The sequence below is a fragment of the Rhinatrema bivittatum genome, chromosome 9 (assembly GCF_901001135.1).
Source record: "Rhinatrema bivittatum chromosome 9, aRhiBiv1.1, whole genome shotgun sequence".
Lineage (NCBI taxonomy): Eukaryota > Metazoa > Chordata > Amphibia > Gymnophiona > Rhinatrematidae > Rhinatrema > Rhinatrema bivittatum.
In genome coordinates this window covers 201,612,831-201,628,023 of record NC_042623.1, presented here as the reverse complement: position 1 = coordinate 201,628,023, position 15,193 = coordinate 201,612,831, and the positions used below count along the sequence as shown (strand labels likewise).

The window sequence follows — 15,193 nt, the reverse complement described above, 5'->3', positions numbered from 1 at the left end:
CTGAAGCAGATTAGTCTGTTGTAATTTTTTTTTTTAATTCAATAACTAGGAATGAATGAAGGCTGTTCTGTACTTGGATAATGTGCTTATATGGGAGGGCATCGTCTTGCTACCGTTTGGTACCAGCTTTTCAATTGTGAGCAGTCCTTAGTTGGAATCTGTAATGGTCTTTTTCCTTAGCATTCTTTTATCACTTGACAAAATTTACGAAGTTATGTGAGTTCCCCATGCTAGAGACAGGACTCTTCTTCCTCTTGTCTTGGAGTGCCTTCCTGTCAGCAGAGGCTGCTGGTCTCACAGGTAAGTGCTATATCTTTTTGCAATGAAACACAATTAATGGGATGCACAAAGTGGAAGGTAGGACTTCCGCTTACTCCGTTTTTACAAAAAAAGAAATATAAATTGGAATTGGCTTGGTGGTTATCGTACCAAGAACACTGATTTTCTAGTAAGATTATCCAATTTCTGAAGGGACTTTAAAGGAACCGTCCCTCTTTTGCTACCCAGATCCCTTCCTGTAAATTGCTGGGAACCTCTCCCTGTGTTTTAAAATTTCCATAATGGCAAAAATGTAACTTACCTTGACAGACCACTAACCAGAATACGTGAAAGTGTCTCCACTGACTCTGCAGTGCTCTGTGTGAGCATGTCCAGGTTTCAAAGAGCAATGAATAGTAAAGAGCATAAGAACTGCCAAATAGAGACAGACCAAAGGTCTATCTAACCCAGTGACCTGCCCTCCAACAGGGGCAAGAAAGAGCATTTAGAAGAAATATGTTAAAAACAGGACATGTGTAGAGTGGCCCTCTTCAAATGATACCATACTCTCTTCTAGTTTCTAGCAATCTTGGTTTAGGGTGCATGAGAAGACAAAATCCTTGACTGTTATGTTTAATAGCTTTGAATAAAATAATGTAGTCAGTTCTATAAGAGATGTAGAACTAGACCACAACAAAATATTCCTTTCATCAGGTAAGTGAGAAATGGGCTCTTTTTTTGTACTGACCTGATGAACGGAAAAAAACTCCTGAAAGTCAGTCACCAATGCATTAAGAAAGGCTAATAAAAAATAATCTGTTTGTTGAGCATTATTTGTATGTTTATTACCTTGTAATTGATTTGTATGTTATAAATTTGACTAACTCTTATTTGAACCCAGTTTACCTTCACTTCATCTGCGGGAAGTGAATTCCATAGTTAAATATGCATTGTGTAAAGAAAATGGTAGTTGACAGCAGATAAAGACCAAAAAGGTCCATCCAGTCTACACATCAGGGTGTTTAGAATTGTAACTGCTGCGGATTTTAAAAGGGTTATGCTCGTAATTTATGTGCGTAACCCTTTAAAACCCGCTCCTGCATGCGCCGAGCATATTTGGCATAGGCCCGGCGACGTGCGCAAGCCCCGGGACGCGCGTATGTCCCAGGGCTTGAAAAGAGCGGGGCGGGGAGGTCCGGGGACGGGACAGAGGCCTCCAGCACAGCGACTGTGCCGGGGAATCGCACAACCTACGCCTGCCCAGAGGCAGGCGTAAATAAGAAAATAAAGGTAGGGGGCATTTAGGTAGGGCTGGAGGGGGGGGGGGGCGGGTTACATAGGGGAAGGGAGGGGAAGGTGGGGGGTGCAGATGAAAAGTTCCCTCCAAGGCCGCTCCAATTTTGGAAATTGGGGGCTCCCCTAGGGCTTGGCGTGCACAAAAAGATTTAAAATAACTGTGCACCCCCTTGCGTGCGCCGACCCCGGATTTTATAACATGCACGCATGTTATAAAATCGGGTGTCAATTTGTGCGTTATTTCTTAGAGTTTAGACATGTGGATCCAGAACAAGTGGGTTATGCACCTTTACCAGCAGATGGAGATGGTGCAAAGCTGGCATCACAGTATATATATCCCTCAGTGACAGCAATCCGCCAGTATTCTCTGTTTCCAGCAGATAGTAGATGTGCATCTCCCTACTGGGGAGTGCTTAAAGTTTTAGAAGGAGAAAAGAAGAAAGAAAATTCACTCCACTCTCCTGTGGTGATACCATATGGTCCCTAAATTGAGAATTCCTGAGGTGATGTATATTGGATTCTCCGTCAGATGTCTGCCTTGGACTGGTAGCTGGTTTTCAGCCGGCATGGACCTAGCTGTAACAGAGAGCTGAAAGGCAAGCGGATGCAGGAAGGCAAGCGCAGCGGTTGACGGTATATGCCCTCTACCTCCATGGCTGGAGACCGATTCTATATTTAGCCAGCATGGGCTGAGCTCAGGTAAAACAAAACAAAAAAACAGAAGGAGGGTTTTTTGTAGGGATTCCTCCTTCCTCCAGTCTCCAAACTTAGCACGCCAATCCAACATTCATTCGTTCCTGCCTCTGGGGGAGCTTGGCGGGTTGAACAGTCTTTTTGGGCTAGGCCCTGCTCTTAGGCTTATCACTGTGTGCTGCATGGTAGGCTGCAGTGGCATTTTCATATGTTTCATGCACCTTAGGCTGCCCTCTTCAGCACCGTTGGTTTGTGCAAGTGTATCTAGTTGCGCATCCAGTTGTGCACCCAGTATTTGGACGCTTAGTTGGGCGCCTGCTTGGGCATCCAGGTAGTAGTGGTGTCTATTTAAGGCACGTGCTTACCCATACGCATGATCTGAGTGGTCTTGAGGGCTCTCAGTTTTTGGGCGCTCATCAAGGCAGAGGGTTAAGAACATAAGAACATGCCATACTGGGTCAGACCAAGCGTCCATCAAGCCCAGCATCCTGTTTCTAACGGTGGCCAATCCAGGCCATAATAACCTGGCAAGTACCCAAACACTAAGTCTATTCCATGCTACTGATGCGAGTAATTGCAGTGGCTATTTTCTAAGTCAACTTAATTAATAGAAGATAAAGGACTTCTCCAAGAACTTATCCAAACCTTTTTTAAACCCAGCTACACTAACTGCACTAACCACATCCCCTGGGAACAAATTCCAGAGTTTAATTGTGCGTTGAGTGAAAAAGAACTTTCTCCGATTAGTTTTAAATGTGCTACATGCTAACTTCATGGAGTGCCCCCTAGTCCTTCTATCTGAAAGAGTAAATAACGAATTCACTTTTAACCATTCTAGACCTCTCATGATTTTAAACACTTCTATCATATCCCCACTCAGCTGTCTCTTCTCCAAGCTGAACAGTCCTAACCTCTTTAGTCTTTCCTCATAGGGGAGCTGTTCCATCCCCTTTATCATTTTGGTCGCCCTTCTCTGCAACTATATATTTTTTGAGATGCGGCGACCAGAATTGTACACAGTATTCAAGGTAGGAATGTGTATTCGTTTTCAACAAATATGCAATCCGCAACACATAAGTCCCTGTTTGTTTGATTTGTGGGTTCGCGAAATGCATGGCGATCCCCCATGAATAAAACATATCATATTAGTTTCATTCTTTTGGTTCGCAGTGATTTCTTAGCGGCCGTTTGAAATAGGAGGAGGCCATGTGGGAGTATCCATAAGAAAAACCAGCCCTTTCCTGTGAGTCATGATTGACCTAACAGCCCTGTCATAGAGTGGGTTAGACAGGTTGGCAAGGAGACAAGAATGCAACCTATCAGAGCTAAGCATTTTTCTAATGCAACCATTCGCCGCTCTCACTCAGTGCTCTGTGACGTTGTTCCTGATGACGCAGTACTATTTATACCATAAGCACGCGGTGTGCCATGCTCTTTCTTTGAGGGGGTGGTCCGAGGAGGTAGCTTTACACAGAATTAGTCTGTGTCTCAAATCTGTATTCAATTGCTAGCTACTTTGATAGAATTTTCCATTGAAAAAGATATTTGTTTTTGCTGCAGTGCCAGCCAGCCAGGCTTTTTTTGACCACATTTTTTTTTTTATTAAACTCAGATGGTCTCTCTGTCTCTCCCACTGAGACAAGCTGCTAGCAGTGGCATTTTGCTGCTTATCTTACCCTCCCTGGGATAGGTAGTTGCAGGCACAGGCAGGGTGTGGGTGGGAGATAGTGTGAGTTGGTATTTTCAAACAAGAAGCAGCAAGTTGGTATTTTCAAACAAGAAGCAGCAAGTCATGGGATAGGAGGCGATGTCCTTTCGTGGATTACAAACTGGTTAAAAGACAGGAAACAGAGTAGGATTAAATGGTCAATTTTCTCAGTGGAAGAGGGTAAACAGTGGAGTGTCTCAGGGATCTATACTTGGACCGGTGATTTTCAATATATAAATGATCTGGAAAGGAATACGATGAGTGAGGTTATCAGATTTGTGGATGATACAAAATTATTCAGAGTAGTTAAATCACAAGCGGATTGTGATACATTACAGGAGGACCTTGCAAGACTGGAAGATTGGGCATCCAAATGGCAGATGAACTTTAATGTGGACAAGTGCAAGGTGTTGCATATAGGGAAAAATAACCCTTGCTGTAATTACACGATGTTAGGTTCCATATTAGGAGCTACCACCCAGGAAAAAGATCTAGGCATCATAGTGGATAATACTTTAAAATCGTCGGCTCAGTGTGCTGCAGCAGTCTAAAAAGCAAACAGAACATTAGGAATTATTAGGAAGGGAATGGTTAATAAAACGGAAAATGTCATAATGCCTCTATATTGCTCCATGGTGAGACCGCATCTGGAATACTGTGTACAATTCTGGTCGCCGCATCTCGAAAAAGATATAGTTGCAATGGAGAAGGTACAGAGAAGAGCAACCAAAATGATAAATGGGATGGAACAGCTCCCCCATGAAGAAAGGCTGAAGAGGTTAGGGCTTGGAGAAGAGACGGCTGAGGGGGGATATGATAGAGGTCTTTAAGATCATGAGAGGTCTTGAATGGGTAGATGTGAATCGGTTATTTACACTTTCGAATAATAGAAGGACTAGGGGGCATTCCATGAAGTTAGCAAGTAGCACATTTAAGATTAATCGGAGAAAATTATTTTTCACTCAACGCACAATAAAGCTCTGGAATTTGTTGCCAGAGGATGTGGTTAGTACAGTTAGTATAGCTGGGTACAAAAAACATTTGGATAAGTTCTTGGAGGAGAAGCCATTAACGGCTATTAATCAAATTTACTTAGGGAATAGCCACTGCTATTAATTGCATCAGTGGCATGGGATCTTCATAGTGTTTGGATAATTGCCAGGTTCTTGTGGCCTGGTTTGGTCTCTGTTGGAAACAGGATGCTGGGCTTGATGGACCCTTGGTCTGACCCAGCATGGCAATTTCTTATGTTCTTATATTCACTAGGAATTGTGCTGGCTCAGGCTTCCAGTCAAGTCTTTTCTCTGCTGTTTAATTTTTTTGTGTACATAGAGCAGTTGTCGTGTACATCAAAGCACCGCACTGCGTCTGTGGGCAGTTTTTCAGACTCATATATACTGGGACAGCAGTGCTTTTTTTAAGCCAAATCCCCAGTAGACCTCTTTTGTAGTTACACATTTGGTGCGTGCACATACAGCAGTCTCAGTTGCAGTGTACATGAAGGCACTGCCGTGCGTCTGTGGCCAGTTTTCCAGACCCACGTATATTGGGACAAAGATGTTCATTCACCAATAAAGAAATAATGTTTTAATTGAAATCCCTAGTAGGCACTAGGCAGTGACAATAAATCCATGATATCAGGGAAAGGTAGACGTGGGTGAGTGATTGGGACTGGCATAAGAGGCACTTCAAAAGGCAGTGCCAGTCCCCCATTAAAGTTAAAAAGGGAGCTGTTCCAATCTAAAAACTCTGGAGGGGCAGGCAGTTCCATCTGGAAAAAAATGAAATTTAAAGTTGATGCACCGCCACCACCTGTTTCTGACCCTGTAGTTTTGGAGGTGATGGGAGGCTGAGTCATGCAAGACAAAAATGTGAGACCCAAAAGCAGCAAGGCGACAGCTGACTTGACTTAAAGTTGAAAATGTAGCGCAGGCACTGTTTGCTTCTGATTCCGATGCTCGCCATAGTCTGTGATCCCCGTGTGAAAGGGAAACTCGCCCTACAGTCCGATTGTCTCACATTTATGAATGACTTACTGTTAGTAAAAATCCGTGAACAGGAGCACCATAGGCAAAAACAGATTAGGCATGAAGCAGAGGAGGAAACAGCGGGCACTTCAGAGAGTAGTGCTAGCCCAAGCAGGAGCAGCACTCTGTCAGCAACAGCTAGTATTTCCTGCTCCACTTTAGTACACCAAAGCCATATTGCCGATAAACAAGCATCTGTTCTGGAATAGGCTAGAGCAAAAGCAGCTGGCAAGAAGGACTCTCAGCCCACCCAAGCAAAGGAGACACCAGCACAAATGTCAGTGACACAGTATCTCACAGAGCCCATAGAGGACATGCAGACAGATCCGCTGGCATATTGGGCACACAAGTCCACAAGTCCACTATCTGACCAAACCTAGCAAAAGTGGCTCATCTATCATGTCCACCAACCAGTGTGCCCAGTGAACATGTATTTTCAATGACAGGGGATATCATGAGCCCTCACCGCTCAAGGCTGGCACCAGAGTTGATGGAAGTGATAGTGTTTTTGAAAATAAACATGCCTTTGCTTGGGTTTCCAAATTTTCCCTGTGAATGGCAAGATGAATAAAAGCAATTTAAAGACTTCTGGCAGCTCCAACTGCCTCATATGCTCCAGATAATATCAGCATATGTACCTGACCTCAACCGCTGTACCTGTCCATTCAGCCATTACGTCACTACAAGGGCCTGAACTCAAACGCTGTGCCTGTCTGTCCAGCCCTTACGTCACTACAAGGGCCTGACATCAAACACTGTGCCTGCCCGTCCAGCCCCTACATCACTACAAGGGCCTGACCTCAAACGCTGTGCCTGCCCGTTAAGCCCTTATGTCACTACAAGGGCCTGACCTAAAACGCTGTGCCTGTCTGTCCACTGTCCAACCCTTATGTCACTACAAGGGCCTGACCTCAAACGCTGTGCCTGCCCGTCAAGCCCTTATGTCACTACAAGGGCCTGACCTAAAACGCTGTGCCTGTCTGTCCACTGTCCAACCCTTATGTCACTACAAGGGCCTGAACTCAAACGCTGTGCCTGCCAGTCAAGCCCTTACGTTACTACAAGGGCCTGATCTCAAACCCTATGCCTGTCCATCCAGCCCTTACGTCATTACAAGGGCCTGACCTCAAACGCTGTGCCTGCCTGCAGTGTCCATTGTCCAGCCCTTATGACACTACAAGGGCCTGACCTCAAACGCTGTGCCTGTCTAAGTTTAATTCTAGTATGTCTAATTTCAGTTTCATGTATGTGTGCATCACTTCTTTACAGAATATTCTTTTTCCTGTTTTGTAACATTTGGAATGTAAGAACATAAAAAGCTGTTATGGTGTTTGAGTGGATTCTTGGGTACTGTGAGAGATAACCACACCCATGGGGAGGAGTCCCGTGGGGAGCCACAGCACTGGGCTAGACTCAGGATGCACAAACACAGAGTTTGTCTTTTATTGTACAGCTGATGTATACCACCAGAGGTGGCAGTAGTGAGTTGATCCAGAGGTAGCAGGCCAGGGACCCTCAACAGAGGGAACCCGTCTCACCAAGATGGTATAGGGATATGCAGGTGTAGGTTTCCAAGCACGGCAGAGCTGTAGATGAGACAGACTGTGAATTAGATTATGCACTAGATGGTAGCTGTAAAGTTGATGATTCCACCAGGCAGAAGTAGATGGTAACAGGCACCGAGGCAGGGAGAGCAGACCCTTGAGGAGTGAATACCTGATCCCAGTAAGGCACCTGAAAGAAAGCAGAGGGCCCACAAGGAGCGGATACCCAGCTTAGATGAATACCCTGAAGGGCAGAGAGGACTTCCAGGGGCAGCAAGGAAGCGGCAGAGTAGCTTAGACTGGATGAGTCCAATCCTTGCTAACTTAACAAGCTAGCAAAAAAGCATAAGCTAAATACTCGGATGGCGTGACGTCACTCGAGGGGGACACCCCCGAGGTTCCTGCCATGACGTGGATAAAGACGTGGGTGGCATGCGCGCGCGCACTGTAGGAGGCTCTTAGAAGAAACATGGCATAAGGTTTTGCCATAGCCGTTCTGGGGACGCCGGAGGATGTGGCTTGCAGACACGGCGGCAGCAATCTTCCCATGGCTAGTGGGGAGAGCAGAGAAAAAGGTGAGGAACAAGGGTCGAAGCTGTCTGAGACTGACAGACGCAAAAAAAGCTGACTTAAGTTGTTTGGAGCTTGCATATTTCATATGCTCAATAGTTTTCATTACTTTCATAATATGGGCCATGTTCCCTAAATCTTTCTTAGGTGCCAACATTAATGTTTCTAGTACTATAGAAAACTGGTGGTAGTGTACTCTAGTTTATTCTGTGTTCCCATAGTTTACAGAGGCACTGTGTAAACTACAAAGTCAACATAGATTGATATTGTAGATTTGGACTTGAGTAGCAGTTTTCTTATTTCTGAGAGCTCTTCAAGTTCCTTTGTCATCAGCTGAAGTGCATAAGTAAATTTAATAGCTTCTGGGTATTTACAAGGGCCTGACCTCAAACGCTGTGCCTGTCTGCAGTGTCCACTGTCCAGCCCTTATGTCACTACCAGGCCTTGACCTCAAATGCTGTGCCTGTCCATCCAGGCCTTACATCCCTGTAAGGGCTTGACCTCAAATGCTGTGGATGTCCATCCAGGCCTTATGGCCCTACAAGGGCCTGACCTCAAACACTATGCCTGTTCGTCCACTGTCCAGGCTGTACGTCCCTACAAGGGCCTGACCTCAAACAGTTTGCCTATCCGTCCAGGTCTTATGTCCCTACAAGGGCTTGACCTGAAACACTCTGCCAGTCTGTCCACTGTCCAGGCCATACATCCCTATAAGGGCCTGACCTCAAATGCTCTGTCTGTCCGTCCACTGTCCAGGCCGTACATCCCCACAAGGGCCTGACCTCAAACGCTGTGCCTGTCCGTCCAGGCCTTACGTCCCTACAAGGGCTTGACCTCAAACGCTGTGGCTGTTCGTCCAGGCCTTACGTCCCTACAAGGGCCTGACCTCAAACACTGTGCCTGTCCATCCAGGCCTTACATCCCTACAAGGGCCTGACGTGAAACACTGTGCCAGTCTGTCCAGGCCATACATCCCTACAAAGGCCTGACCTCAAATGCTGTGCCTGTTTGTCCAGCTTAGAGCTTGGATATTTCATATGCTCAATAGTTTTCATTACTTTTATAATATGGGCCATGTTCCCTAAATCTTTCTTAGGTGCCAACATTAATGTTTCTAGTACTATAGAAAACTGGTGGTAGTTGTACTCTAGTTCATCCTCTGTGTTCTCATAGTTTACAGAGGCACTGTAGGGTACAAAGTCAACATAGGTTGATATTGTAGATTTGGACTTGAGTAGCAGTTTTCTTATTTCTCAGAGCTCTTCAAGTTCCTTTGTCATCAGCTGAAGTGCATATGTACAGTTAATAGCTTCTGGGTATTCACTAGATGCCAACGGAACCACCACACTTTCAAGATCAACCCATTCCAGGGAGCCCTTTCCTGTGCAAAGGAAAGGGAACTCTCCCTGGGTGTAGCCAGCCTATCTCTTAACACCCACTGACCCATGTTGAACCGCTATTCACATGGAAACCTCCTCCAAGTCGACTCGCCATGCTTTGAAGGCTCGTGCTCCACTCTAGGGGCCAACAACCCATTCTAGGGAGCTCTTTCCTGCGCAAAGGACTCTCCCCGTGTGTAGCCAGCCTATCTCTTACTACCCGTTGACCCATGTTGAACCAGAACCGCTGTTCACATGGAAATCTCCTCCACATCGACTCGCCACGCTTTGAAGGCTCATGCTCCATTCTTGGTGCCAACCCATTCTAGGGAGCCCTTTCCTGCACAAAGGAAAGGGAACTCTCTCCGGGTGTAGCCAGCCTATCTCTTAATGCCCACCAACCCATGATGAACTGCTGTTCACATGGAAACCTCCTCCGCCTCGGCCAAAATTCTCATTTGGTGCTACGTCCACCAGATTTTAAAAGACCAGCGAAAGCTCACTATACGCCAACGGAAACACCCCACTCTGGCGGGAAACCCATTCTAGGGAGCCCTTTCCTGCACAAAGGTAAGGGAACTCTCCTCGGGGCCACTCTGTCATGCCCCTATCAAAACCACAGGGACCTGTCTACCTCAGCTCTGCCAGCCTGTCTTGCCCCTATCAACTTTCTGCCATTTTGCCTTGCTGCCATACACCAGATGACTCACTCTACTCCTTGTGGTGTTCTTGCCACTATCATGGTTCCTCAGTGTGTTGGTGCTAGTCTTTCCACTGCTTTGTCCCTTCTTTAAAAAAAACTGAAAGGAGCAGCTACAAAAGTAAAAAGTATGCAAGAGGTGTGGTCATTGTTAAAAAATACCATTCTAGAAGCACAGTCCAGATGTATTCCACACATTAAGAAAGGTGGAAAGAAGGTAAAACGATTACTGGCATGGTTAAAAGGGGAGGGGAAAGAAGCTATTTTAGCCAAAAGATCTTCATTCAAAAATTGGAAGAAGGATCCAACAGAAGAAAATAGGATAATGCATAAATTGTTGGCAAGTTAAATGTAAGACATTGATAAGACAGGCTAAGAGAGAATTTGAAAAGAAGTTGGCCATAGAGGCAAAAACACAGTAAAAACATTTTTAAATATATCCGAAGCAGAAAGCCTGTGAGGGCGTCAGTTGGACCGTTAGATGATCGAGGGGTTAAAGGGGCACTTAGGGAAGGTAAGGCCATCGTGGAAAGATGAAATGACTTCTTAATGAAGAGGATGTTGGGGAGGTACCCGTACTGGAGAAGGTTTTCATGGGTAATGATTCAGATGGACTGAATCAAATCATGGTGAACCTAGAAGATGTGGTAGACCTGATTGACAAACTGAAGAGTAGTAAATCACCTGGACTGGATGGTATACACCCCAGAGTTCTGAAGGAACTAAAAAAATGAAATTTCAGACCTATTAGTAAAAATTTGTAACCTATCATTAAAATTATCCATTGTACCTGAAGACTGGAGGATAGCTAATGTAACCCCAATATTTAAAAAGGGCTCCAGGGGCGATCCGGGAAACTATAGACCGGTTAGCCTGACTTCAGTGCCAGGAAAAATGGTGGAAAGTGTTCTAAACATCAAAATCACAGAACATATAGAAAGACATGGTTTAATGGAACAAAGTCAGCATGGCTTTACCCAAGGCAAGTCTTGCCTCACAAATCTGCTTCACTTTTTTGAAGGAGTTAATAAACATGTGGATAAAGGTGAACCGGTAGATGTAGTATACTTGGATTTTCAGAAGGCGTTTGACGAAGTTCCTCATGAGAGGCTTCTGGGAAAAGTAAGAAGTCATGGGATAGGTGGCGATGTCCTTTTGTGAATTGCAAACTGGCTAAAAGACAGAAACAGAGAGTAGGATTAAATGGACAATTTTCTTAGGGGAAAGAAGTGGGCAGTGGAGTGCCTCAGGGATCTGTATTGGGACCCTTTCTTTTCAATATATTTATAAATCATCTGGAAAGAAATACGACGAGTGAGATAATCAAATTTGCAGATGATACAAAATTGTTCAGAGTAGTTAATCACAAGCAGATTGTGATAAATTGCAGGAAGATCTTGTGAGACTGGAAAATTGGGCATCAAAATGGCAGATGAAATTTAATGTGGATAAGTGCAAGGTGATGCATATAGGGAAAAATAACCCATGCTATAGTTACACAATGTTAGGCTCCATATTAGGTGCTACAACCCAAGAAAGAGATCTAGGAGTCATAGTGAATAATACTTTGAAATCGCCGGTTCAGTGTGCTGCGGCAGTCAAAAAAGCAAACAGAATGTTGGGAATTATTAGAAAGGGAATGGTGAATAAAACGGAAAATGTCATAATGCCTCTGTATCGATCCGTGGTGAGACCGCACCTTGAATACTGTGTACAATTCTGGTCGCTGCATCTCAAAAAAGATATAATTGTGATGGAGAAGGTAAAGAGAAGGGCTACCAAAATGATAAGGGGAATGGAACAGCTCCCCTATGAAGAAAGACTAAAGAGGTTCGGACTTTTCAGCTTGGAGAAGAGATGGCTGAGGGGGGATATGATAGAGGTGTTTAAAATCATGAGAGGTCTAGAACGGGTAGATGTGAATCGGTTATTTACTCTTTCGGATAATAGAAAGACTAGGGGGCACTCCATGAAGTTAGCGTGTGGCACATTTAAAACTAATCAGAGAAAGTTCTTTTTTACTCAATGCACAAACTCTGGAATTTGTTGTCAGAGGATGTGGTTAGTGCAATTAGTATAGCTTTGTTTAAAAAGGGATTGGATAAGTCCATTACTTGCTATTAATTAAGTTGACTTAGAAAATAGCCACTGCTATTACTAGCAACGGTAACATGGAATAGACTTAGTTTTTGGGTACTTGCCAGGTTCTTATGGCCTGGATTGGCCACTGTTGGAAACAGGATGCTGGGCTTGATAGACCCTTGGTCTGACCCAGTATGGCATGTTCTTATGCGTTAGCAAGGGATTTCCTACGGATGGAATTCGCTTTCCGTACCCAGCTACTCTGCCTCCAACTTCTATTTGGACTCTTTGCTGTTAACGAGGTACCCGCTCCTCGGGGGCCTCTCTGCTTCTTTCAGGTCGCTATCAGGAACTGGTACTCGCTCCTCAAGGGCCCATGTTCCCTGACCCGATGCCTATGTCCATCTCCTCTTCTACTTGGAAGAATTCACTACAGACACCATCTGTGAGTACTACTACCATCTACTCCTCAGAGCTGTTTCCCTGGAACCAGGTACTCGCTCCTCGAGGGCCTGCCTCCATTCCAGCACCAGTGCCATCTTCCATGGACGACTGCTGCGTGACTACTTGCCAACGAGTCTCTGTGCCCAGGGATCTGGTGCTCGCTCCTCGAGGGCCAGCTCTCCCTATCTCGGGCTTCTCCATACTGGGGACTCTGTGAATATCTCAGTGTTCTCATTTTCTCAGTTCTTCTTCCTACAGCACTGCTACCGGAGAAGCCGCTGTTCCAGCGCCCTGAGGAATACTAGCCCAGCCGGGTTCCATCTTCTACTCACTACCGCCACCTCTGGTGGCTTCATAAACTGTCTAATAAAAGATATAGGGGAGAATCAAAATGACTGCAGCAAGAGAGGTTGTGAGATGAGGAGCTCTCTTGATTACAGATTACCTTAAGAGATATGCCCCAACAAAGCGAAAGGGCAAGCTTCGGGTGGAAACCCCGACCATCCCGACTCATACCCTTTCTCAGCTGAATATTGAGAATTTTTTTGCACCGATGGCAAATTCAACCCCGGAGAGGAGATCCGATGCAGCACCTGGTGGGAAGCTTGGGCTGACGCCGCTGGATATGATGACATCGTTGAGCCCCGGGGCTCCCAAAACACCTTCACCTCCGTGAGCTGACCAGATGCAGGATCCGGGACTAGGCATTCGACCAGAGATGTCGAGTGAATCTCAGTCCCTCTGGAGGGAACCTTCAGAGGTGGAATGACTCACTATTGCTGTCGGAGGAAAAGTTTCATTGCAGCACATGGAACAGCTCATGCTGGAACCGAGAGCTAAGGGAGATCTGGAAATGAACCCGACAGCTTCTTTACACCAGGCGGCTGAAGGACTTTCGGCGAACCCAGATTTGGGACAGAAACGCGGACAAGAAGGAGGGGTAAGAGAAGTTTCCTCTTTTTCTACTCTAATTGTGATAAATCCTCAAAATGTTTCTCTAGAAACAGTATGGAAGGCTCTTATCTCCCTGGAATCCGCTATTGGGAACTTAACAAAGATAATGACGAACACACAACAACGGGTTTGCCAAATAGAACCTTTATTAACAACTCATTCAAATAAAATACAAGTCTTGGAAAACCAAGTTGTACAGATACAAACAATACAGAATACCTTAGTACAAGGAGAATTGATTAATTTCAGGAAAATTGAAAATCTGGAAAGCGAATTGAGAGCAAAGAATCTAAGAGTCTTAAATTTTCCGCATATTGCTCTAATCTCACCACTAGAGCAATTTAAGAAATATCTGTTGGAAATTTTGATGCTACCAAAAGAATCAATACCATCTGTTACTAAAATCTATTTCATAAAAACAGAGAGAAAAGAATGACAATGTAATCAGCTGGAAATCTCACAGAATTTCTTGAACAACCTTCGGAAGAACAGATTGACTATTGTGGGATGCTGTTAGTAAGCTTTTCATTAATCTTTGATAGAGATATGATCTTGAAACACTTCTTACGAAATAGAGAAAAGAAGTACTTAGGATATAAGTTATGGATGTTTCCAGACTTGACAAAAACAACTCAACAAAGAAGAAAAATATTTTTGGCAATGTGTCAGGAGGCTAGGGTTGTGGGAGCACTGGATGGCCGGCGCCATCTTTAATGGCGCCGGCCATCCAGTGTTCCTACCATGTTTCAGGGGCCGGCCAATGGCACGGATACCCTGTCACATGGTAAGGGCAAAGGGCCATCGGCGCCATTTTTATTAGTGGCAGCCGACGGCCCGAAAGTGGGAGATCACTCCCGGGACTCCCACTAGATCACCAGGTACCTGTAAAAGGTTTAGGGGGGGGAAGCTAAGGGATTAGTTTTAAAAGGTCGGGGTGGGTTTTTTGTTTATCGGCTCAGGCGCAGCCTATTAAAAAAAAACCCGATTGGGCCGGACGAAAAAAAAATCACGATTCACATCTCTAGAAAATACCTATACTATCTGAATGTAATCTGCATTGACGTGCCGAAAAGAGGAATATACAGAAAATATGTTTTTCTGTGGGTAATCCTACTTATTTATTTACCCACTGAAAAACTCAGTCTGAAAATTCCTCCCTCAAATCCTTTGCCCCCACCCCTATATGTGAGTAAAAGTTCATGCACATTCACAGTGTGCGTATTTTTATCTATTAAAAAAGAGGGGAGGAACATTGCACTCAGAGATTGAATAATCAAATCTATGCATGGAATTTCCAGAGTGTACGTCATGCTTGCTTTAATGCTGGTGCAAAGTACTTGAGTACTTTGTACCTGCGTTCCACACATCAGCCATGTTTTCAAAGAGAAACTTTGTTAAATGTGCCTGCTTACATTGCAAAAGACATGGGATCTTCAAAATTGCCCCTGAAGAGGACAATTTTCAAAGTTATCAGAGTTGGGAGAATGGAGAGGAAAGGGGAAAGAATGGCAGAGGGAGAAGGAGGAGGGAGCAAAGAC

The 15,193-nt window shown here is 44.8% G+C and overlaps 1 protein-coding gene across 5 annotated transcripts in view; it reads left to right on the top strand.

Moving 5' to 3' along the window:
* Positions 1-15,193, top strand: part of SLC9A9 (solute carrier family 9 member A9) — a 902,600-nt gene that overhangs the window by 321,705 nt on the left and 565,702 nt on the right. For all 5 annotated transcript variants that reach the window (XM_029617398.1, XM_029617399.1, XM_029617396.1 and 2 more), the window contains one exon: positions 195-300. In XM_029617398.1, coding sequence (XP_029473258.1) covers positions 195-300 — 106 coding nt within the window. The remainder of the gene's footprint in view (positions 1-194; positions 301-15,193) is intronic.